The 20,339-nt window shown below is 43.2% G+C and overlaps 1 protein-coding gene across 2 annotated transcripts in view; it reads left to right on the forward strand.

Moving 5' to 3' along the window:
- Positions 1–20,339, forward strand: part of CSTPP1 (centriolar satellite-associated tubulin polyglutamylase complex regulator 1) — a 133,988-nt gene that overhangs the window by 95,185 nt on the left and 18,464 nt on the right. For both annotated transcript variants that reach the window (XM_016204023.2, XM_016204022.2), the window contains exon 4: positions 15,447–15,531. In XM_016204023.2, the coding sequence (XP_016059509.1) occupies positions 15,447–15,531 (85 nt within the window). The remainder of the gene's footprint in view (positions 1–15,446; positions 15,532–20,339) is intronic.

Below are 20,339 nucleotides of genomic sequence, written 5' to 3' on the forward strand. Positions count from 1 at the left end.
CTCAAACTTTAGTATATGTAAGAGTCACCTGAGCTACTTGTTTAAATGCAGGTTTGTACACCATGACCCTGAGGATTCAGATTCGGATTTGGATTCGGATTCCAAAGGTCTAGGACACAGATGACCCATGAATCACAATTGGATACATTGGGATATACTACATTGCCTTTCAGGTTTGGAATCTACATAGGGAGGAATAGAGATGTGTCCATTGAACATTTTTGAGTGCCCACCATATACCAGTCCCTGTGGCACATGAAAGCAAGTGAGATGGATCCTTATTCTCAGGATGGGACAAACAGACACATACACCATAGACCATCAGTAAGTCATGGAATACTTAAAGGCACATGCTTTGGATTTAGGCAGACCCATGGTTTAAAGCCTGAATGTGCTACCTGCTAGTTATGCAACTGGGAAAATGGCTTAATCTCCCTGTGTCTGCAAGTAAAATGAGAATAATATTTACCCAATAGGGATTAAATGAGGTAATGGGTGCATAGCACTCAGGAAGGTAGCTTAAAAACAGATAATCAACACCAGGAGGCTTTGTACAAGATATGATAAATAAGAGACAGTCTCCTATTTTATAGTTAAAGTTTGGGTACCAGTTTTTTTGTTTTTAATACAATTTACATGGAAATATTTTCAAAATATATTACCCGTCCCTGCATTCTTAAGTATAACTTGACTTACCTCGGCATCTAAGTATCAGCTTTATAAACATAAATTATTTTATTGTGCTGGAAAACACTGCTGTCTCCTGAGCTTATTGCAGTACTCTAATGTATTTTACACATTTTTCCTACTTTTCTGCTTCTGTCATACTGTTAATACCTAGTTTCTCACTGCTGTCCTTGCACCTGCCTTTTATAGTTCCTTTTCCTCTCCCAGTTTACTTTGTCTAGCCTGTATTGGGCTTAAAACTGGAGAGCCAAGTTTATTAAAACTGTGAGTGTAATCAGAGCTTTTCTCCGAAGCCTATAAGTTAACCATGTAAGCTTTAGTTTGTGAACTTTGTGACATCCATTTTGCCTGCTTAGAGACTTATTGGCATTTAGATATTTGAGCTTGCCCTTTAAATATATTACATATTATTGCGTAGGGTACAGACACCTGGAAAAGCCATTTTCATTGTTCTCAGCACTGGAAGTTAGTCCATTTTGCACCTCCACAACTTCAAAGAGCCTGGGAATTACAGGATTATGGATCTGGCCTTTTGCTCTCAAGTAGATAATTGATTGTTATCTTCATTTTACAGATGAAGAAACTAAGGCCTAAAGAGTAAGTTGCCTGCTCAAGTATCTGGTAGAACCTGGGCAGGGCTCCAAGTCTCCTGAGCCTTCCCCTCTGCTCAGCCACACTCACTGTTCCTAGGAGGAAAAAAGTCATCTTAGTCTGTGGAAAAGAAGAAAAACCATCAATAAATATGATTAAATATTACATAAATGAAATCTGATTCACATCATAACTAATCAGTTTTAGCCCTGACTTTGGTGGTTTTCCTCCTACTCCTGCCATCATTTGAAGGGATGTGTAACCTTGCTGTGCCCCCAGTGAGCCTGAACTGTGAGCTCACTGGAGGAAGGACCAAGGAGCATTATAATACAATCCAGAGCATATAAAGAATTATAAGAGATGGTTATCAGCTTTGTACCCTCTTTCCATCATGTGATTTAGAGGATGGAGGCCCTGAGAATGAGGGACATGGAAACAGGTTTCTGAAGGAAGGTACAGAGTTGACAATTTCTCTGAGTGTTTCCTTCCCTTCCCTCCCCTTCCCTTTCCCCTTCCCCTTCCCCTTCCCCTTCCCCTTCCCCTTCCCTTCCCTGACAGCTTTATTGTTTAAAGCAAAGGGATCATACTTTATACAACAATTTTTATTTTGCTCTTTCTCCCTTTTAAAAAAATTTTTTATTTATTGATTTTAGAGAGGGGAAAGATAGAGAGAGAGGTACATCGTTTGTTATTCCACTTATTTATGCAACCATTGGCTGATCTTCTATGTACCCTGACTGGGTATTGAACCCACAGCCTTGGTTTATCAGGACAACACTCTAACCAACTGAGCTATCCCACCAGGGTACTCTTTCCCCTTAATATCATGGGCCACCTAGTATGTGTCATTTCATCTTAAACTCATCTAGGCAGATGAATTAAATCTTTACTGTAAAAGCTTCCAGAGGGGAACTTGACATCTTAGGTTGAAAATTAAGATGCCTGCAGCAGCAGCCAGACAGGTGATGTAAGGAAGAAGCTCAGGCCTAGCCACTGTGGCTCAGTGGTTGAGCATCGACCTGGGAGCCAAGAGGTCACTGTTTGATTCCCTGTCAGGGCATATGCCCTGGTTGCAGACTCAATCCCCAGTTAGAGGGTGTGCAGGAGGCACCCAATCGATGATGTTTCTCTCTCATTCATGTTTCTATCTCTCCCTCTCCCTCCCTCTCCCTCTAAAAATCAATAAAAACATATTTTATGAGACTGACGCTCTGCCTACTGCACTAAGAGGGCAGCTAAAACATATTTTAAAAAAAGAAAAAGCAGCTCAGATGTTATTCGGTGAGATGCAGCAGGGACTATGACAAACTGACAAGGACATCCTCTCCCTTCAGCCCCAGCCAAATGTGGCCATGCAGGAATGCTGGCCCAGTATTGCCAGGCCTTCAGATTTTTTTAAAAAAGAGGTATCTGAAATATTGATTGTATTGTGGGAACACCTTGATTTTTTTAAATGTTTTAGTTCAAAAATTTAAAAATACAATTCAAGTCAAACAAAACCTGTGTCTCAAACAGTGAGTGTTTAGAGCTTCACAGGCATTATCTCACTTCATCATCACAGCAGTCTTGCTCCATGCACAATGATTTGTTAAGAACCAACAGTGAATAAAACAGTGAAACCTTTGTCCTTTTGGAGCTTACATTCTAGTACAGTTTAAAAATATACAGTAGGCCCTGGCCAGGTGGCTCAGTTGGTTGGAGCATCATCCTGTACACCAAAAGGTTACAGGTTCGATTCGCAGTCAGGACAGATACCTAGGTTCAATCCCCTGGCCAGAGCAAGTACTGGAGGCAACCAATTGATGTTTCTCTCTCTCATGAATGTTTCTCTCTCTCCCTGTCTCCCTCTAAAAATCAATTAAGAACATATCCTGGGGTGAAGATTAAAACACACACACACACAGTAGATCAACAGGGAATAAGGCAAGAGTTGCTGTTTTAAATACTGTGGCCAGGGAAGGCCTTACTGGTACAATGGTATTTGAGCAGAGACCTGAAGGGGTAAGATAGGCAGGTATCTAGGGGCAGAGGGGAAAGCAAGTACAATAGCCTGAGACAGTGAACGTGCCTGACATATTCAAGGAACAGCAAAGCCGGTGTGTCTGGAATAGTCCGAGCAAGGGGTGAGTAGAAGGAGTTGCAGTTAGGGCAATAGCAGGGGCCATCACTGTGTAGAGACTGAGAAGGAAGAAGTCTTATCCCTTTTTTATAGATGAGAAAACTGGGGCTCGAAGAATTTAACCCATGCTACATACCCAGGAAATAACAGACACGCACTGTTTGAGGCACAGGTTTTGAGCCTTGTCTTAATTCCAAATCTCATGTCCTTAGCTGGTATGTGCTACACCAGAAAGCAGTAACATGGGTTTCACGGCATTCCCATGCTTCTACAAAGTTATGTGCTACCTGGACTCAAATTATGTCCTACCTGTTCCTTGTGCTACTGCCTCAGCCACAGAGAATTACAGTGAAAGAAACCTGGAACGTTAGACCCAAATAGAACCCTGAGGATTATTGAGACAAAAAGTCTACACATTTTTTAATAATTCTGAGCCATCTTTTTTTCAGTCCCTTTGACTTCTCCCCACTGCTCATACTTTTGTTTGTTTTCCTAATTTTTTAAATAGGTTATACATGAATGTGACAAAATTCAAAAGGTCAAAGGGCACACAATCTAACATGCTTTAAAATAAATTTAACTTTTTTTTTTTTTTTTAGTATATCTTTATTGATTTCAGAGAGAGGAAAGGAGAAGGAGAGAGAGAGATAGAAACATCAATGATGAGAGAGTCATTGATCGAGCCCGCAACCTGGGCATGTGCCCTGACCGGGAATCGAACCCCGATCGCCTGGATCCTAGGTCGACGCTTAACCGCTGAGCCACGCCCGGCAGGGCTAAAATAAATTTAACTTTGTCTAACTGACCCTGATTATTTACATGTGAGGCATGACAGGGGCAGAAACTGAGGCATAAAGAGTTCCCAGTTGAAGGCCACCCATCAATGGAGGAACCAGCTACTGTATGCAAGCCCCAGCGAGTAAGACCAGACTGTCTTTTAGAATTCATGTGCATAAAAGAAATTGGATGGATTCATCCTTTGATGCCGCTGGGGTGTTTCTCACCCTTTTCCGTTCTTCTTGTATGCCTATTAGTCCCACTGAAAGGTAAGGATCCAGGTTCAGAAAGCCTAACCATTCTGTCATTTCCCAGGGTGGAGAGCCACTATCATTTGGTTCACATTTTTATTAAAATGAGTGATTTACTCACATTACAGACAGTCTTTTACCAGCAAAACCATACTTTGAAAAACAAAGCTGATGGCTTTAAGGAACAGTAACTGCTAACATCAATTTCCTTTCCCATCCAGTCCCAAAACAGTCAGACACTCTTCTGTCTCTAGCTGTCTCCTTCTCTTACCCACACATGTACATATAATTATAGATATGGTACAGTATATATGCCCACAAAAGACAGAACACAGCAGGAAAGACAAAGGTGGATTCATCTGGAGAGATGTGTGTGTTTATCTATATCCAACCCTCTTTCTGGTTCCTGCTGTTTTTGTTTCCTAAGTCTGTTTTTTTGGTTGATGGGTAGCCATAAATCCATCATCATTGGTGGAAGTTAGTGGATTCTGACGAGAGAACAGGCTGTGGTCTTTATAAATACGCCTACATGCTGGCAACAGCCTTTCCCCACTCACACAATCATCGAGAACCAGGGAACTTTAAATTGGTTTTTTATTTTTAGTCTGTCTTGGTTCACCTCACCCTCAGTAACTCTGTTAGCCACTGCTTCTTTTTATATTTATTTAGAAAAGAAGGAAAATGCTTTTTAAGCAAATCAAATGCATAATCCGTTCCACTTCTTATTTATTCTGTGGCTACTTTGGACAGTGGAAAGCCCAGAGAAATAATAACTTTTATTGGTTTTTGTTTTCTGTGGCTTGCTTTCTCAGACAAGTCCTCATCAAACAGTTTTGCTGATAGCTTATAAAATTCCATGCCAACTATCAGCCTGATTTTAAATTAGAAAGGAAGAAGTAGTTGGAAATATTTTTATGTATATTAAATACACTTTCCTCTTACTAACCTGTGCCTCATCCTGTTAAAATTGCAGGTACAGGCTTATAGGCGCTTCAGAGGGTTTATTTTTGTTACCCCTTCTCTATAGAGATTAGCAGCAAGTCACCTAAACGAGAAAGGGTCTATAAGTTTGTTTTGGGAGGAGCAAGGAAGCTGGGAGCCAGATGGACTACCCTGTCTGACCCTGGAGCCAGCCTAGGAGGAGGGTGGAGATGGAAAGCTGGCGGCAGATTTAAATGTTAGCAGTGCTAATAGGAGGGCAGCTGCAGCTCATACTGCATTCTCACTACGGAACTCACTAGGCGAGGTGTTTTTATCCATAGGGGAAATAAAAGCTGTTGAGTTCCCAGAGCCCCGGGAACAAAAAGGACACGGGGAACCTGTGTAGTAGAGAGATGCCTTGCCTGGGGATGAGAAGGCTTGGTTTGATCATGGCTGTCCTGTTCGCTGGGTGATTTTGTCCCTCGCTGAGGCTCATTCTTGTCTATAAACATAGAAATCATCCCATTATCCCCTCCCTGCCCCACAAGGTTCTCATGGGGATCAAAAGTGATAATGCACATGAAAGTGGTTTGCATAATTATATAGTCTCTCTACCAATATGACTCATCAGCACTTCTCAGGGTGAGATGATAGAGGAGTGGCAGTGCTCGGACCATCAAGAAAAGTGGCGTGCACCTGCCTTCAGGCTGGAAGTTAATTTACTCATTAACCAGAACAAAGGCAAGATAACGTGGTCCTGAGATAAGGAATAAGATTGTGTTAGCCACCTCCTGGCTTGACTGCAGGCCTCCTTGAATTGTGCCTTCTGTTCTGCAGGTGCCATCCCACCTGTGTGCCTGAGGAAGGAGAGCGATAACCGGATCAGGTACCATTCCGAGCGTGCCCCTAGCGTGCCCTACGCCACACAGCAGCACTTTCAGTTTACGGCCCCTCTCTTTTCATCATCTCTTTTAGTCCTCTCAAGCACTCTTCATGATTTGTACTGGTATCATTATGCATATTATTACTATTGTTACTATTATCACTCATTTCTAGTTGCTTGCTCAGTGTCACATGACCAACTAGCTGAAGAACCAAGATTTGGGGGTTTTGGGGTTTTTTTTCCTAAGTAAAAATCTGCTTTATTAGAAGACCACAGCAAATCTGACCTAATATAATTAAAATTGTTTACTGCTACCAAGTTAGTAATGTAAGATGCATTTAATTCATTGATTTACTCTAAGGGTCTCAAGCTATTTTAGAAATAACATTTGAAGAACCAAGATTTGGATCCTGGTTGGCTGATTCGGGAGCCTGCACTTTTTTTTTTTTGTAATTTTCAATCTTTTTTTTTTTCTTCTTATTGTATTTTATTTATTGGGAGCCTACACTCTTAACTATGTGTTATATAAGACCTATGTAGGGGTTAGTGCCAGGCGTTTTTTAACTGCTCTCCATAGAGCCTAGAGTGCTAAAGCAGTGCCTCAGGCCTTCTCTCCCCTCCACCTCATTCCTCCCACCTGTAGCTTGGGTGAGGGCTATTGAGGAGAAAGTTGGGCAAGAAAGACTTTTCTATCTATGTTACACATTGAGGTTCCTTGTAAGATTCCCATGACGGGGAGAGTATATCTGTTTAAAATTTTTTTCAACCCTGACATACCACAATCTCCTTATTCTACAGGTGAGAAAATGGAAGCCCCCCAAAATATAATGGGTTCTTCACAGAACTCAGACCAAGTTTTTCCCTCTATACATTATGTGTCTTTGTGGTAGAACAGAATATTCCCCCTAAACAACCTGAAAGCCCTCGCTCTGGCAGTAAAGATCCATATAAGGAAATTCAAAATACTGCCTCTCTGTCAGAGGCTGAGTGAGGTATTCCAGATGTGCCACCATGAGGGAGCAGAGCGTTTCCTCTCACCTTTATTTACCATGTGGAGAGACTGAGTTTATTTTCCACCCTAACTCTTATGCCTGTTGAACCGTTTCTGTTCAGGGAAGAGTAAGAGTGGGTCACGGGAGTTTGCCACAGCACCTGCTTCTTCCTGGATGAGAATTACATCTTGGCTCTGAGGTCTCTGTTTCAGAGGACACACCCTGTCCTCTTATTTCCAAACAAAAACGTGAAGCAGCAATAACGGGTAGAGTGGGACTAGTTGTTCTCTGGATTAGAATGAATGGTGGTGCAAATGCTAAGCTTGAAATAACTTTCCTGATGGGCTGCTAGGCCCTTTGGGAGCTTATGGTGCCAAGATCCTGCTCCACATTGTGATCTCCAGAGCTGCCTGCCATTTCCTCAATAAATGTTTAGGAGACTATGCCTATACCAGAGTCACTAGCCCTGTTGCTACTGGCACTGGTGCCTCCTTTCATAATGCCACATGGCAGCCCATCCTGGGCATGTGCAAGCCTGGTATGTTTCATGTCATCATAGCTGTCCAAGAAAGTGACCAAGCCTTGCCTTGGTCCTCCAACTCTCAATAACCTACCATGATGGACAGAAGACAGGGCAACACCCCAAGGGTCTGACATAGTCTGGGGGTTCTTATCAGACCAGGCCTCTAGTTCGATCCCATGGTAGTGACTAAGGATGGCCCTGGTGAGCCTAAAACCCTGATCAGATTGCCATGATGTGCCATGCACGATCCCTGGTTAGAAATGTACAATACAGACCCTGATTAGAAACTCTCACACTTCTTTAAATCTTTGTGAATATAAGCAGTTCCTAGGGAGTGGCTTTTGTTCATTCTAAAAATTGCCATGAAATTGTTACTATGTCTGATTTTAATACTTGCCTAGAACAAATACACTGGTCAAATAGAAATAGTCACTTGATGTTGGGCTTAGTCATAATGAAATATAACACTAAAGAGCCTGGCTTTCAGCCCCTATTTGAACACACTAATCATGCTCTGGGGAGTAATGAGTTGGCAAAGGATAGTGTTAATAATGGCCCAAGTGCTTTACCCCACAAGTGTCACTGGAAGCCACTGCATCTCATTCCTTTTGTAAAATCATTTCCTTTTCAATAAATTAATTATCATTTCCCTCCATTTAACATAAAACAACAGTGCTGCCAAAGAAGATAAAATTGAAGAACACAGCCTGCTGTTGTTCTGGGGCTTTGCTTGACAGGAACATGGCCCTAGGATGTTAGAATCTTCCTGTGATTTGTGGTACCAAGTGCTACGTGGGGAGTGAAGCTGTCATATGTCTTGTCCCTTCCTCTCGCTGCCCCCACTCTCCCTCACTCTCTTCCCTGTTCTTGCAGACTAGCACTGAGGAGTATTTACTCAGCTGTGGGCTGGCACCAAAGCCTCAGTGCCCTGGGGACTGGAAGGGGTGGTATCATCATGCCCCAAACTGTCCATGTCCTTCCGAGCATCTCTTGGCAGAGCAGCCTGGCTGAGGGTGAGTGTCATTTAGAATGAGCCTCCACAACCCTTGCATGAAGTACATAAAAACAATTGCAACTGAAAATTGGAGAGTCCACTCATGGGCTGTGGTGTTCTCTGGCCTTTGTGGTCATTGCTATTGAGAACATGCAGCCAACCAACTAAAAGTTGTCCAGTCCTCTGGGATTCCCCATGGCTCAGTAGCATTTCATTATCTCCCGTTCTTGTCCCAGCACTAGTTCACCCAACCATCAGCATGTAGACACTCATACAAATGAGTTCAGACTAACCCCCATTACATCCCTCATACTTTTGGAGCTAAAAACCCTCGATTGAGGTTTTGGGGAAGGCTCTTTCGAAGTAAGGGACAAAGATATGGCCCTAGTTCCATCCAGCACTCTTCCACTGATCTCCTTTAATGACACCACTCTGACCCTGGCCAAGGCACCATTTCCCAGGAAGAGCAGAGGCATCTGAGTCTACAACCACACACCACCTCAGTTCCTCTGGGCAAATGTTATGGACACACATGGTGGTTGCGAGGAGTTGGTAGAGATGACTAAGCTGCCCCCAGGAGCTTCAGAGGCAGGAATTTCCACAGCAAGAAGGCAAACCAGATGTAGAAAAGACAAGAGAAGATCTTCATGCTTATTTTCCAAGAAAAGAAGGGAGAATGAGTTTGCCCTGACTATATTGAGCATCAGTAATCGCTGACTACGTTAATTTTCTTAGCCAAAGTAACCTCATCTTTCACTCTCTGGGATTAAAGATAAACAATAAAGGAATAATTTGAATGGGGGGCTGCTTATCTTAAAAACTGCAGTATTGCTCTAGTTGGTTTTGCTCAGTGGTTAGAGCTTTGGCCTGGGGACTGAAGGGTCCTGGGTACGATTCCAGCCAAGGGCATGTACCTTGGTTGCAGACTTAATCCCCGGGCATGTGCAGGAGGCAACCAATCAATATCTCTCTTTCCCCCCCTCTCTCTTCCCCCCCTCTTTCTCCCCCCTTCCTCTCTCTCCCCCTCTCCCCCTCCCCCTCCCTCTCTCTCTCTCTCTCTTCCTCTCTCCCTCTCCCCCTCTCCCTCCCTCCCTCTCTCTCTTCCCCTCCCTCCCCCTCTCTCTCACCCTCCCTCCCTCTCTCTCTCCCTCTCTCCTGCTCCCTCTCTGCCTCTCTCTCCCTCCCTCCTTCCCTCCCCCTCTTCCCCTTCCTCCCTCCCCCTCTTCCCCTTCCTCCCTCCCTCTCTCCCCCTCTCCCCCTCCCTCTCTCCCCCTCCCTCCCTCTCTCCCTCTCTCCCCTTCCCCTCTCACTGAAAGGCAATGGAAAAAATATCTTTGGGTAAGGATTAAAAAAACGAACAACACCCTGCGGTGTTCATGCTACAGCTGTCACAGTGGTAAACTGAGTTACTAGGAAGTAGACCCTAGGCTTCCTCTGATTTCCAAGGTAAAGTTGGTGGGACATTCCTATGAAAATAAATATTCAAGCTGATTGAGTTGAGCACTTGAGAAGGCGCAGGGAGTCAGCAAGCCCAGAAAGCAGTACACCTGCCATGATTTATTGTTTCCTGAGAGTTAGGCTCCCTACCAAACAGGACAGCTTCCATCTTCAGCACTTTCTAGCTCCTGGCATCTCCTCACGCCGCCCCCCTAAGTTGACAGACATGCCTCTGGTGCCTGGAGGGTCCCCATCTCTGTGTTCACACGGTGACCACAACTTTGTCCCTCTGAATTTTCATCTGAGTTGCTATGCAAAGCATGGTTTCATTCATTCATTCCTCCAATAGATTTTTACTACTATGTGCCAGGCATTGTGCTAAGGGGTTTAGTTAAGCCCAAAGATTTCTCAGTTTCAGCACTTCCCATTTTAATCGATTAATAATTATAAAATAATACTACCACTTATGAAGCACTTTGATAATTTTCCAGAAAACTGTCTTACATATAAATGGCTTCATTTGATTTTTACAACAATCCTTTTAGGTAGGTGCTGTGATTATTCACATTTTTAAGATGAGGAACCAAGGTTCAGAGAAGTTGTATAACTTGTCCAAGTCATACTGGTGGTAAGTAGTGGAGCCAGGTCATCTGGTTGCTAAAGTCCCGGCCCTGCACTCATACAACTACCCTGCCTGACTATTCTGCCCTGTTTAATGGGCCAGCTGGAGGGTACCTATATGTTTCACTTCGATGTAAAGTCTGCCAGTCACCTGGCCTGAATGATTCTATCACTAGAAGTCAAGGCCTTCACTAACCAGCTGGATCCTACCTGCTAGAGTAGATTTCGCAGGACCTTTGGAGCTAGGCAGGCCTAGGTCTGAATCTCAGTCCTCCCTCCCTCACTAGCTGTTTCCTTGAGAAAATAATTAACTTGAGTTAAAGAAACCCTAGTCTCTTTATTTCTAAAATAATAACAGCAAATACTAACAGCACATATGATGGGCCATTGTTCTGAGTACATTAACTCACAGCAACTGTATGATGTTGTTACTATCATTATCTCCATTTTATAGATGAGGTCACTGAGGCATCAAGAGCTTAAAGGTCAAGTAATTTGAAATCAGAGGTGAAGCTCACATGTGGACCCAGACAGTCTAACTCTAAAATCCATGCTATTAGCCACACTACTATGCTGTGCTGTCTCTAGAGATGATAGGATCAAGGGTGTAAAATCCTCTGGTCTAGAGCCAGGCACAGAGTTGATGGGGTGATTACAAGGTTTAGAATAAGAAAGTCTAACAGCTCTGACCACCCACAAAAAGAGAAGCACCAATTTGTGGAAAGTGTTCTGATTTTGATCTTATACCAAAGACTTCTTATGTCTTTGCCTTTGAACTTTCAGGATTTGCTGGCTGAAGCTTTCCTAATTGTGGGAATTCCTTTAGAGAAGGCGTCTGTTGGTACACACCACCTACCTTCCCTGCACCTGCCGGGGTGCAGAGCGTGCAGAGCGTGCACAGCAGCTGGGATGAGAAACAGTAGAGTGGCCACCAGCACAGGTGTACTCATCCCCCTCCCCCCCCATGGCCTCCGGCCCAGCACAAGCTGCTGTATTGGAGCTGCAGTCTTTCCTGTTGACAGTAATTAGAACCTTTCAGACTCAATTTCTTACATGAAAAAAAATCCCAATTCTCCTGAATTGTCTCCTTGATCCAGTTCACCTGGAGCTATTTAGTTTCTGCAGTTTGCTTGGAGGGCAAAGCAAACTCTTAAGCCTTCACACATTAATAGTTGATAAGATCAAGGTCCTAAAAATGTTAGTTGGGTAAACTTCGGAGCTGGCCACCTGATTTTGACTTCCAGTTCGGCCTCTTTTTTTTTTTTTTTAGTTAGCAAATGATTATTCTTTACTGTTTCCCAGTGTTCCATCACTTTTTGTCACTTTTTAAAAAATGTATCTTTATTGTTGAAAGTATTACGGGTGCTCCTTTTTTTCCCATTGACCCCTTCTACCCTGCACCCCAGAGGGAAGGCAGGCATGGATGGGTGGGTGGGTGGGTGGGGAGAGATTAACCAAAGAATTTATATGCATATATGCATAACCCAGTTCTGCCTCTTAAACTCGAACCACCTGAGTTTGTGTTTGTGCAACGGGGATAATAGTGAAAATTAGATGAGCTAACGCATGTAAAACCCTTAGAAGAACAGTGCCTGGCCCTTAGCAAGTGCTCAATGAATGTTAGCTGTATTATCATTATTAAGCCTATCCAGCCCTCAGTCACCCTTCTTTCCCTCCCAGCCTGGAATCTTGTTCTGGAAAGTTAGTTCCCCTTTCTGTCCCCCAGGCTCTGGACCCTTCTCTTCTCACTAGCCAGGTTATTTCATCTCTCTAAGCCTCCTTGTCCTTATCTGTGACATGGGACTGAGACTAATGGAGCCTGCTGCATAAGGTTGTGGTGACTGTTAAGTGAGCTAATTCAAGGCCTAAGCAAAGATCTCAGTGACTATTTAGTCTCCTTACTGTGAGCCCTGTCACACAAAAGGCTGCCTGGAAGGGCCTTTGAGATCTTGGAGAGTTCTAAGAGCCATGGCACCCAAAGTAGACAGGAGCATTTAGGATTAACCAATGCCTGAGTGTGAGCCTTGGGAACTAGAGAGACTGCTGGCTTGCTCTTTTCTGTAGCACTGTGCCTGGAACCCAGGCAGCACATGGTAATATCAGATGAATGAATACTACAGAAGAGTATTCAAAAACAGGTTTGGCTCAGGCAACCTGACAGAATTTTCAAGGCAAAACACTCCCCGGTGTTTAAGCATTTAAACTTAGCAAGAAACACCTTCCTCCTCTCCTCGCCTGTCTTTGCCCCCAGGATTTGAAAACAAAACCAAACAAAATCTTATTGTTTGGAGTTACTATGTTCTAGACATTCTACTAAGTACTTTATAGACATTATCTTGAAAGGTGGGTATTATTGTTTTCATTTTATACACGAGAAACTAAGATTTAGAGAGATTGAGCAATTTTCCCAAGTTGCATACCTGGTAAATTGCAGAGCCAAGATTTGAAGCCTAGCCTGTGGGACAGGAAGGGGACAGCTCCCATTTGCTCATAAATGTTCTGATTTTTGGAACAAATACCAGAACATCGATGAGCAAATACTATTTTCCACTCACCATTCTCCCAAATACCCATGGTACAACTGAGGAGTGCCTCCAAGTGACAGATGCCTCTCCATGGAAGTCATCTAGCCTTGACATTACCTAACCGCCACTTCATAGACGTAGAGCCATGCCTGCCACAACTAAAGTCGTGAAAGTTGTTCATTCCTCCCTTTATCTGACTCTCTTCCTTACTTTACATTTGGGTAAGTCAAATTCCAGAAGTGATGGACAAGATGTATTCGGTTTTTCTGATATATTTAGTATTTCCATGAGACTCTATGTTAGAGAAGTACAAAGTTATTTTTGTAAGTCATTTTTCTGTCTTTGGGAAGCAAGTATTCAAGTACATTAAGAACCTAAAGGGAGCCGAGGATCTGGAAACCAGGAGGCTGAGATTGATTCCCAGCATTGTCTTTCTTGATTACAGTTGAGAGTTACACAACTCTCTCTCTCTCTCATTATTATTATTTCCCTCCACCCTGTTTATCTTCCCAAGGATATTTTGTAGGTAATTATGGGAATAAATGTGAATTCCTGTGAGACACTTTGACCCCTAGCCTCCAAGAATGTTATCAGGTGTATCTACCAAAGTTTAATCTAGAAAAGCACTGATGATTCAAATATAGAACTCTCCTTTATTTCCTTCCTGCCAGAAATCACTGCTCTCTGCACCATATATAGGGAGTTCAGGAGTGAGACTAAAGTGGGAACACATTTGATTCAGCTTTTCTCCCTTTCCTGTCCCTCACCCCAAATCTTTGAGACCATGAGTGGCTATTACTCCTTCCCTTGAAGAAAATAAAACCCCCTATCAGGCTGTGCCCGAGGTCAGGCAAGTGAGGAGAGGAAAGTACACACCCTATTGTGGCCAAGACGAAGGCCACAAAAGCCATCGTGATCCTTTGACCTACATTGACGCTGATTCTGTTCCTTGGTGTCCGTGACTTCTGCACTGTGGTTAGGTTAACTCTCTGCCCCCACCTTGAATTGAGCTTTAATGAAAAAGTAGTAGGAACCCAGGCCTGTCCCTGGGGATTTGGGGTTTCTGTCTTGGAAAAGCATCAACCGAACTAGCAGGGGCAGGAGATCTGAATTCCTGTGGCTTGGGCTAACTTAGGTCCAAAGAAACCAAGTGCCTATGATCATCTTCATTCCCCAAATGTGGCTGTGCCCTTTGGATTCCCTTCTCTCACTCATGCTCCCAGTTAGGATGGCTTCCAGGCTGCTTGCTCTTGCTTTACCATTAGCATGTCCTTCCATATTTGAAATGCTTTAGCTTGTGGAACACTTTGTGGATCGCTGCTGCCTGGCTGGTCTAAAATCTTTTGGATTAGTACATGCAGCACCAAAACCACTCTTAAGTGTCAGTGTATTTCCTCTCCCTTAGGGTCCTATAAACCTCCCTGAGATTTACCTCTCTGGGTCTTCTGCTGGGCCACAGACCTCCATCCTGGCTCATCTCTCCCGCTGCACTGCTTCTATATAGCAGGAATCATTTATTTGCTTTGGTTGTATACCTTGGACCGCTAACTTGGCTAATTATAATATGATGACCAGATTTGTGTGCAGGCATAAAAAGCCAGTCTGCATAATGCTGGATGACAGAGTAATGAGGTCTGTGGGTTGCTATACTGTACTCTTCTCCTCCATGCATTGCAGAACTGAGTATGCCTTAGTACTGCTTCCAGAGAAGCTGTGGACGCTTGTTGAGCATGTTGTGGTGAATGCTACCATGATGGAGAATTTCTGCAGATTTTACCAGCTTTTAAATGACCCATTCTTGCAGATTTTTATACACAAGGAAAACCAAACTAAGAAGTTTGATAAAGGTACCCCTCTCGTTCCCTCTTCTCCCTCCCATTTTTCAAACCAGTGAAGCTCTTTTGGCCAAAATGTTGCAGCTGGGTACCTCCCACCCAGGAAAAGCTTTGGATAAATATTGATATTAAAATCTCACCCCTGGGAGTTAGTGGCTAACACACCCTTAACTCTTACCTTTAAAAGAGCAGCTCTATTGAGACCAGGCCTGAAACCCATGAAATGACCAAAAAGAGAGCAGCAAGTTCACATGCAGAGACTTATGTGTTTCTCTCCATTTCTGCTTCAGATTTGCTGACCATGAAGGAGTATCACTGTTTGCTGCAGTTACTGTGCCCGGATTTCCCACTGGAGCTTACTCAGAAAGCAGCCAGGTATGTCTCCTGGGCTCTTGAAGCCAACTCAGCCCCCTGTGGGGCAGGGCTTCATAGAGAAGCCTGAAATGTATACAAACAAACAAACCATTAGGCAAGAACAAAACCATTAGGAAAGAAACTGGCATTTGGAAAGAGGTCTATTTGGGATTTGCCCAAAAACATAATACTCACTTTCTGCGTTTCCAAACGGAAGCCAACTGATCCTTTGTGGTTTCTGTGGGGAGCCTTAGGGTCTGCGGATAGAGTTGGGGGGGGAGGGTGAGATGAAGAGGCGCGCGCACGCGCACACACACGGAAAGCCCTAGAGAGGACATTCTGAGAAAAGAAGAGGTAAGAGTTGGGCCTTTTGACCACTGTATGCGACTTGGCTCAGTCCAGCTCAAGATGTTGACAGACTTCAGGGCTGATGCTGGAAAGACAGAACTGTGGTGCTTGAAAGAAGCTTTTCACATAGATAAGGTGTGTTGGAACATGTGATGGTTGGTATGTGCAAAATAGAGGCTTTTGCTTTCTTTGTCCCTTTCATGGTAAAAGCAGGGGTGAGTTCTGAGGTGCCAAATATCTGTAAGAACATATGTCTGCCCCACGGAGAATTTCCATAGAATTCAATTCCATTATTTAGAGTTTTTCTACCAACCAGCCCCAGCCTGCAGCTTGACACAGTAGCTAGACTAGCTATTCTATACCTATCTTAAGACAATTTTGTCAACTGTGCTTTAATTTATAAGGTTATTTTAAAATCCCATTCTTTTGACTGTGTAAAGATTATTTGTTCCAAAGTATCCTTTTAAAATCTTGATTTTATATGCTTACAGATTTTTCTATAGTACTGTATGTCGAGCACTTTAATGATTAAATTTGACCCTTTGACAGAAAACAGATCGATGGATTCTTAGGGATGGGCAGCCGTTGGTTGCAGAGGGGCATGGGAGTTCTGAGGAACTGTTTGACATCTTGATTATAGTGGTTATTGTGCAGTGGTCAAATCTGGGATCAGTTTTACTGAATATAAATTCTGCATCAATAAACATAACTCTTAAAAACTTTTTAAAAAAAGAGCTGGCAGCAACTTGTGAGGAAGGGGATTGAGGTTGGAGACTGGAAAGGCATGAAGGTGATAAAGCTCACTGGAGGGAAGGAATAAGTGTATTATTTTTGCTAAAAGAAGGTTTTTAAGATTATTCCAGAATAGCTAGGACCTTCTAATTTCTCTGTTTGGTTTCATTGTCATTCACATTTTTTAACCAAATGAGGTAGTTGGACTATGCACTCAGTTAACCAAAACCTGAGCTAAGGTGGCAAATGGAAGTATAGCAGAAAACCTTGTTTTCTGAAAAGTGTCACAACAGAGTTTTTAGGAAAATACTCTGTGCAGACACACTTTATTTTATTGTGCTTCGCAGATACTATGTTTTTTTACAGATTGAAGGCTTGTGGCAACCCTGGGTAGAGCAAGTCTATTGACACCATTTTTCCAACAGCATTTGCTCACTTTGTATCCCTGTGTCATATTTTGGTAATTCTCACAATATTTCAAACTTTTTAAATATCATTATATTTGTTATGGTGGCCTATGATCAGTGATCTTGAATGTTACTGTTGTAATTGTTTTGGGGCACCACACACTGTGCCCATATAAGACAGCTTAATCCACAAATATGTGTGTTCTGACTGCTCCACCCACTGGCATTCCTCCATCTCTCCCCCTCTTCTCAGGCCTCCCTATTCCCTGAGACACAGCAGTATTGAAACTTGGCCAGTTAATAACCCTACAGTGGCTTCAGTATTCAAGTAAAAGGAAGAGTTGTATGTTTTTCACCTTAAATCAAAAGCTAGAATAGAAATGATTAAGCTTAGTGAAGAAGGCATGTTGAAAGCCAAGATAGGCCGAAAGCTAGGCTCCTCGCACCAAACAACCAGGCTGTGCCTGGGAAGGACATGTTCTTTAAAGAGACAAAACTGCTCTCCCAGTGAGTGTATGAATAAGGAACCAAAACAGTTGTCAGGGGTCTGGGGAGAAGATCAAACCAGTCACAAAATTCCTGTAAGCCAAAGCCTAACCCAGAGCACGGCACCAGCTCTCTTTAACTCTTTAAAAGCTGAGAGATGCAGAAGCTGCAGAAAAAAAGTTTGAAGAGGTTGGTTCATGAGGTTTAAGGAGAGAAGCAAGTTATCCAGAAGCTTTAGCTGAGACACTTAATGAACAAACTATATCCAACAATAGATTTTCTTTTATTTTTTTATTTTTTTTATTGATTTCAGAGAGAGGAAGGGAGAGGGAGAGAGAGGGATAGAAACATCAGTGATGAGAGAGTCATTGATTGGCTGCCTCCTGCTGGAGATCGAACCCAAAACCTAGGCATGTGCCCTGACTGGGAATTGAACCTGGATCTCCTGGATCCTAGGTCGGTGCTCAACTGCTGAGCCACTCCGGCCGGGCAAATAACAGATTTTCACTGTAGTCAAAACATCCTAATAATGGAAGAAGATGCCATGTAGGACCTTCATAGTTAGAGAGAAGTTGATGCCTGGCTTCAAAGGACAGGCTGACTCTCCTGTGAGGGGCTAATGTAGCTGGTGACGTTAAGTTAAAGCCAGTGCTCATTTACATTCTGAAAATCCTAGGGCCCTAAAGAATCATGCTAAATCTACTTTTCCTGTGCTCTATAAATGGGACAACAAAACCTGATGACAGCACATCTGTTTACAACATGGCGTACTGCTGCCAGCGACAGCAGCTTAACGGAGCAGGCTATTCTGCAGGTCACAGCTCACACTGATATTACTGGTCATGTGCAAAACCTGTTTAGTGATCACACCCCCAAAATTTTATAGGTTTTGTCCCCCTCATTGTTCAGTGGAAACTTACCTCTTTCAGTGGCAACTGGTCACTGGTAAAAGCTGCAGTTCAGATTTTATAATTTTAACTTATTCTGCTATTTAAAGGAGATTTAGATTTTTTTTCCTTAGCTGAAAAGGGTGTGGGAGATTCTCTCTTGTAATTTGAAAGCAGCCAAATGGAGTTAGCTTCAAATTTCCAGTGATAGTTCCTCATTTGGAGTCAGATCTTTTTAAGGAGGATTCAGCCCCAAAATTTGGGGTGGGGGCCTCAGCATTCTTAAAGACTGGACTTAATAAAAATCAGCTACAGTTTCTACATGGCTGAATAATAAACATCAGCTCTGGTCTCTAACTAGAGAATTCCTAAAGAAAAGGAACCATGAGTGTGAGTGTGTGTGCACCACAAGGGCAGACAGGACCATACCAGTCTTGTTTGCTGCTGGAGCACTACTGCTTAGTGCAGCACCTACATACATTTTAGATACTCCATAAATGTCTCCCGAGTGGATGAGTATATGAATGAATATTCCTCATCTGGCAGTTTACATGGTTCTAATAGTCCATGGTTCTAAGGAACTCTAAGGACAAAAGTCAGAAACTACATCCTATATTCATTTGTTTATTTATATATTCATCATATATGTCTTTTTTAACACTGTTTTGGGATACTATATAATTATTAAATTCAATGGCTTTTAGTATATTCACAAAATATATTCACGTCCATCACCATGATCAGTTTTAGAACATTTTAATTAGGCCATAAAGAAATCCTGCACCATTTAGCCCCTTACTCCCCAAGCCCCTTCTCCTCCCCAGCCCTTGACAACCACTAATCTACTTTCTGTCTCTATAAATTTGCCTATTTTAGACTTTTAAAATAAATGGACTCATAACATATTGTCCTTAGTGACTCATTTCTTTCACTGAGCATGTTTTCGGGGTGCATCCATGTTGTAGTGTGCTTCAGTACTCCATGAAATACTTCTTGAGTGCCAGTTTTGTGTCAGGAGCTGTTCCGCACACTGGGAATACAGAGATGAGTAAGTTATAGTTCCTGCCGCTCAAGGGGCTTGACATTGGGTTTAGAAGAGGATTACCTGGGAATGGTTACTGCCTGCCCCCACTTTATGACATACCACCTTGGTTTCTATCACTCCAGAGCAGCCACTGCCCTTCTTTCCCACTCCTGAAAGGTAGGTGGCGAGTTGAGGAGGGCGAGCCTTCTGGATGATTTCCAGCCCCCAGCAGCCTCAGCTTTGCATTTGCTGCCCATCTCACAGATCCTTCCGAACAATCTGATATATGTAAGCACTTCAAGAGTAGAGTAGAATAGAATCCTCTAACTCCAGACTCTTACAAGTAATGATAACAAGGGCTTCTAGAGTGATATTTCCCTAGCTGTGGCCAGAAGCTCACCCCCTTCTCACCAGGAGGCCTACGTTTCATAGAAACTTCAGACCTTTCAGTGTGAGGAGGAGGCGCTGTAGCCAGTCCATGCCAAGAGCAGTGTGAGGGAATTCTGGGAATGTGAGTATAAACAACAGAAGGGCCTAGGGTAATGCTCAGGATACTGGCTGCAAAATTAGAGGTGAATTCAGAGCAATGAGAAGTTTGTTTTCTCCCTGTGTATGAGCCTCAAGCTTCTGTGTCAGCCCCACTCCCCAAGGGCCATTCTTCCCCCAGTGCCACTCCAGCTGGTGTAGAAAAATTGTATGTATCTGAGAAGGTGCACTGATTGTGTAAGCTATCCTCATTTTGTCCGCAATCCCAACTTCACCATACAAGCCCAGCCTGCTGATGGGGGTGTGAGACCTTCAAGGCAGCTACCATCGCAGAGAGGTGCTGCCGTGTCCCGTCTCCCTGCTGGGCTCACTTCACTCAGCCTGCAAAAGGAGGCTCCGGTCTGTGATGATGTGTGTGTAAAAGAATGTAACCCACAGGCAGCTGTACACCAGAGCCTG

Source organism: Miniopterus natalensis, chromosome 11 (assembly GCF_054644295.1).
Source record: "Miniopterus natalensis isolate mMinNat1 chromosome 11, mMinNat1.hap1, whole genome shotgun sequence".
NCBI classification, from domain to species: Eukaryota; Metazoa; Chordata; class Mammalia; order Chiroptera; family Miniopteridae; genus Miniopterus; species Miniopterus natalensis.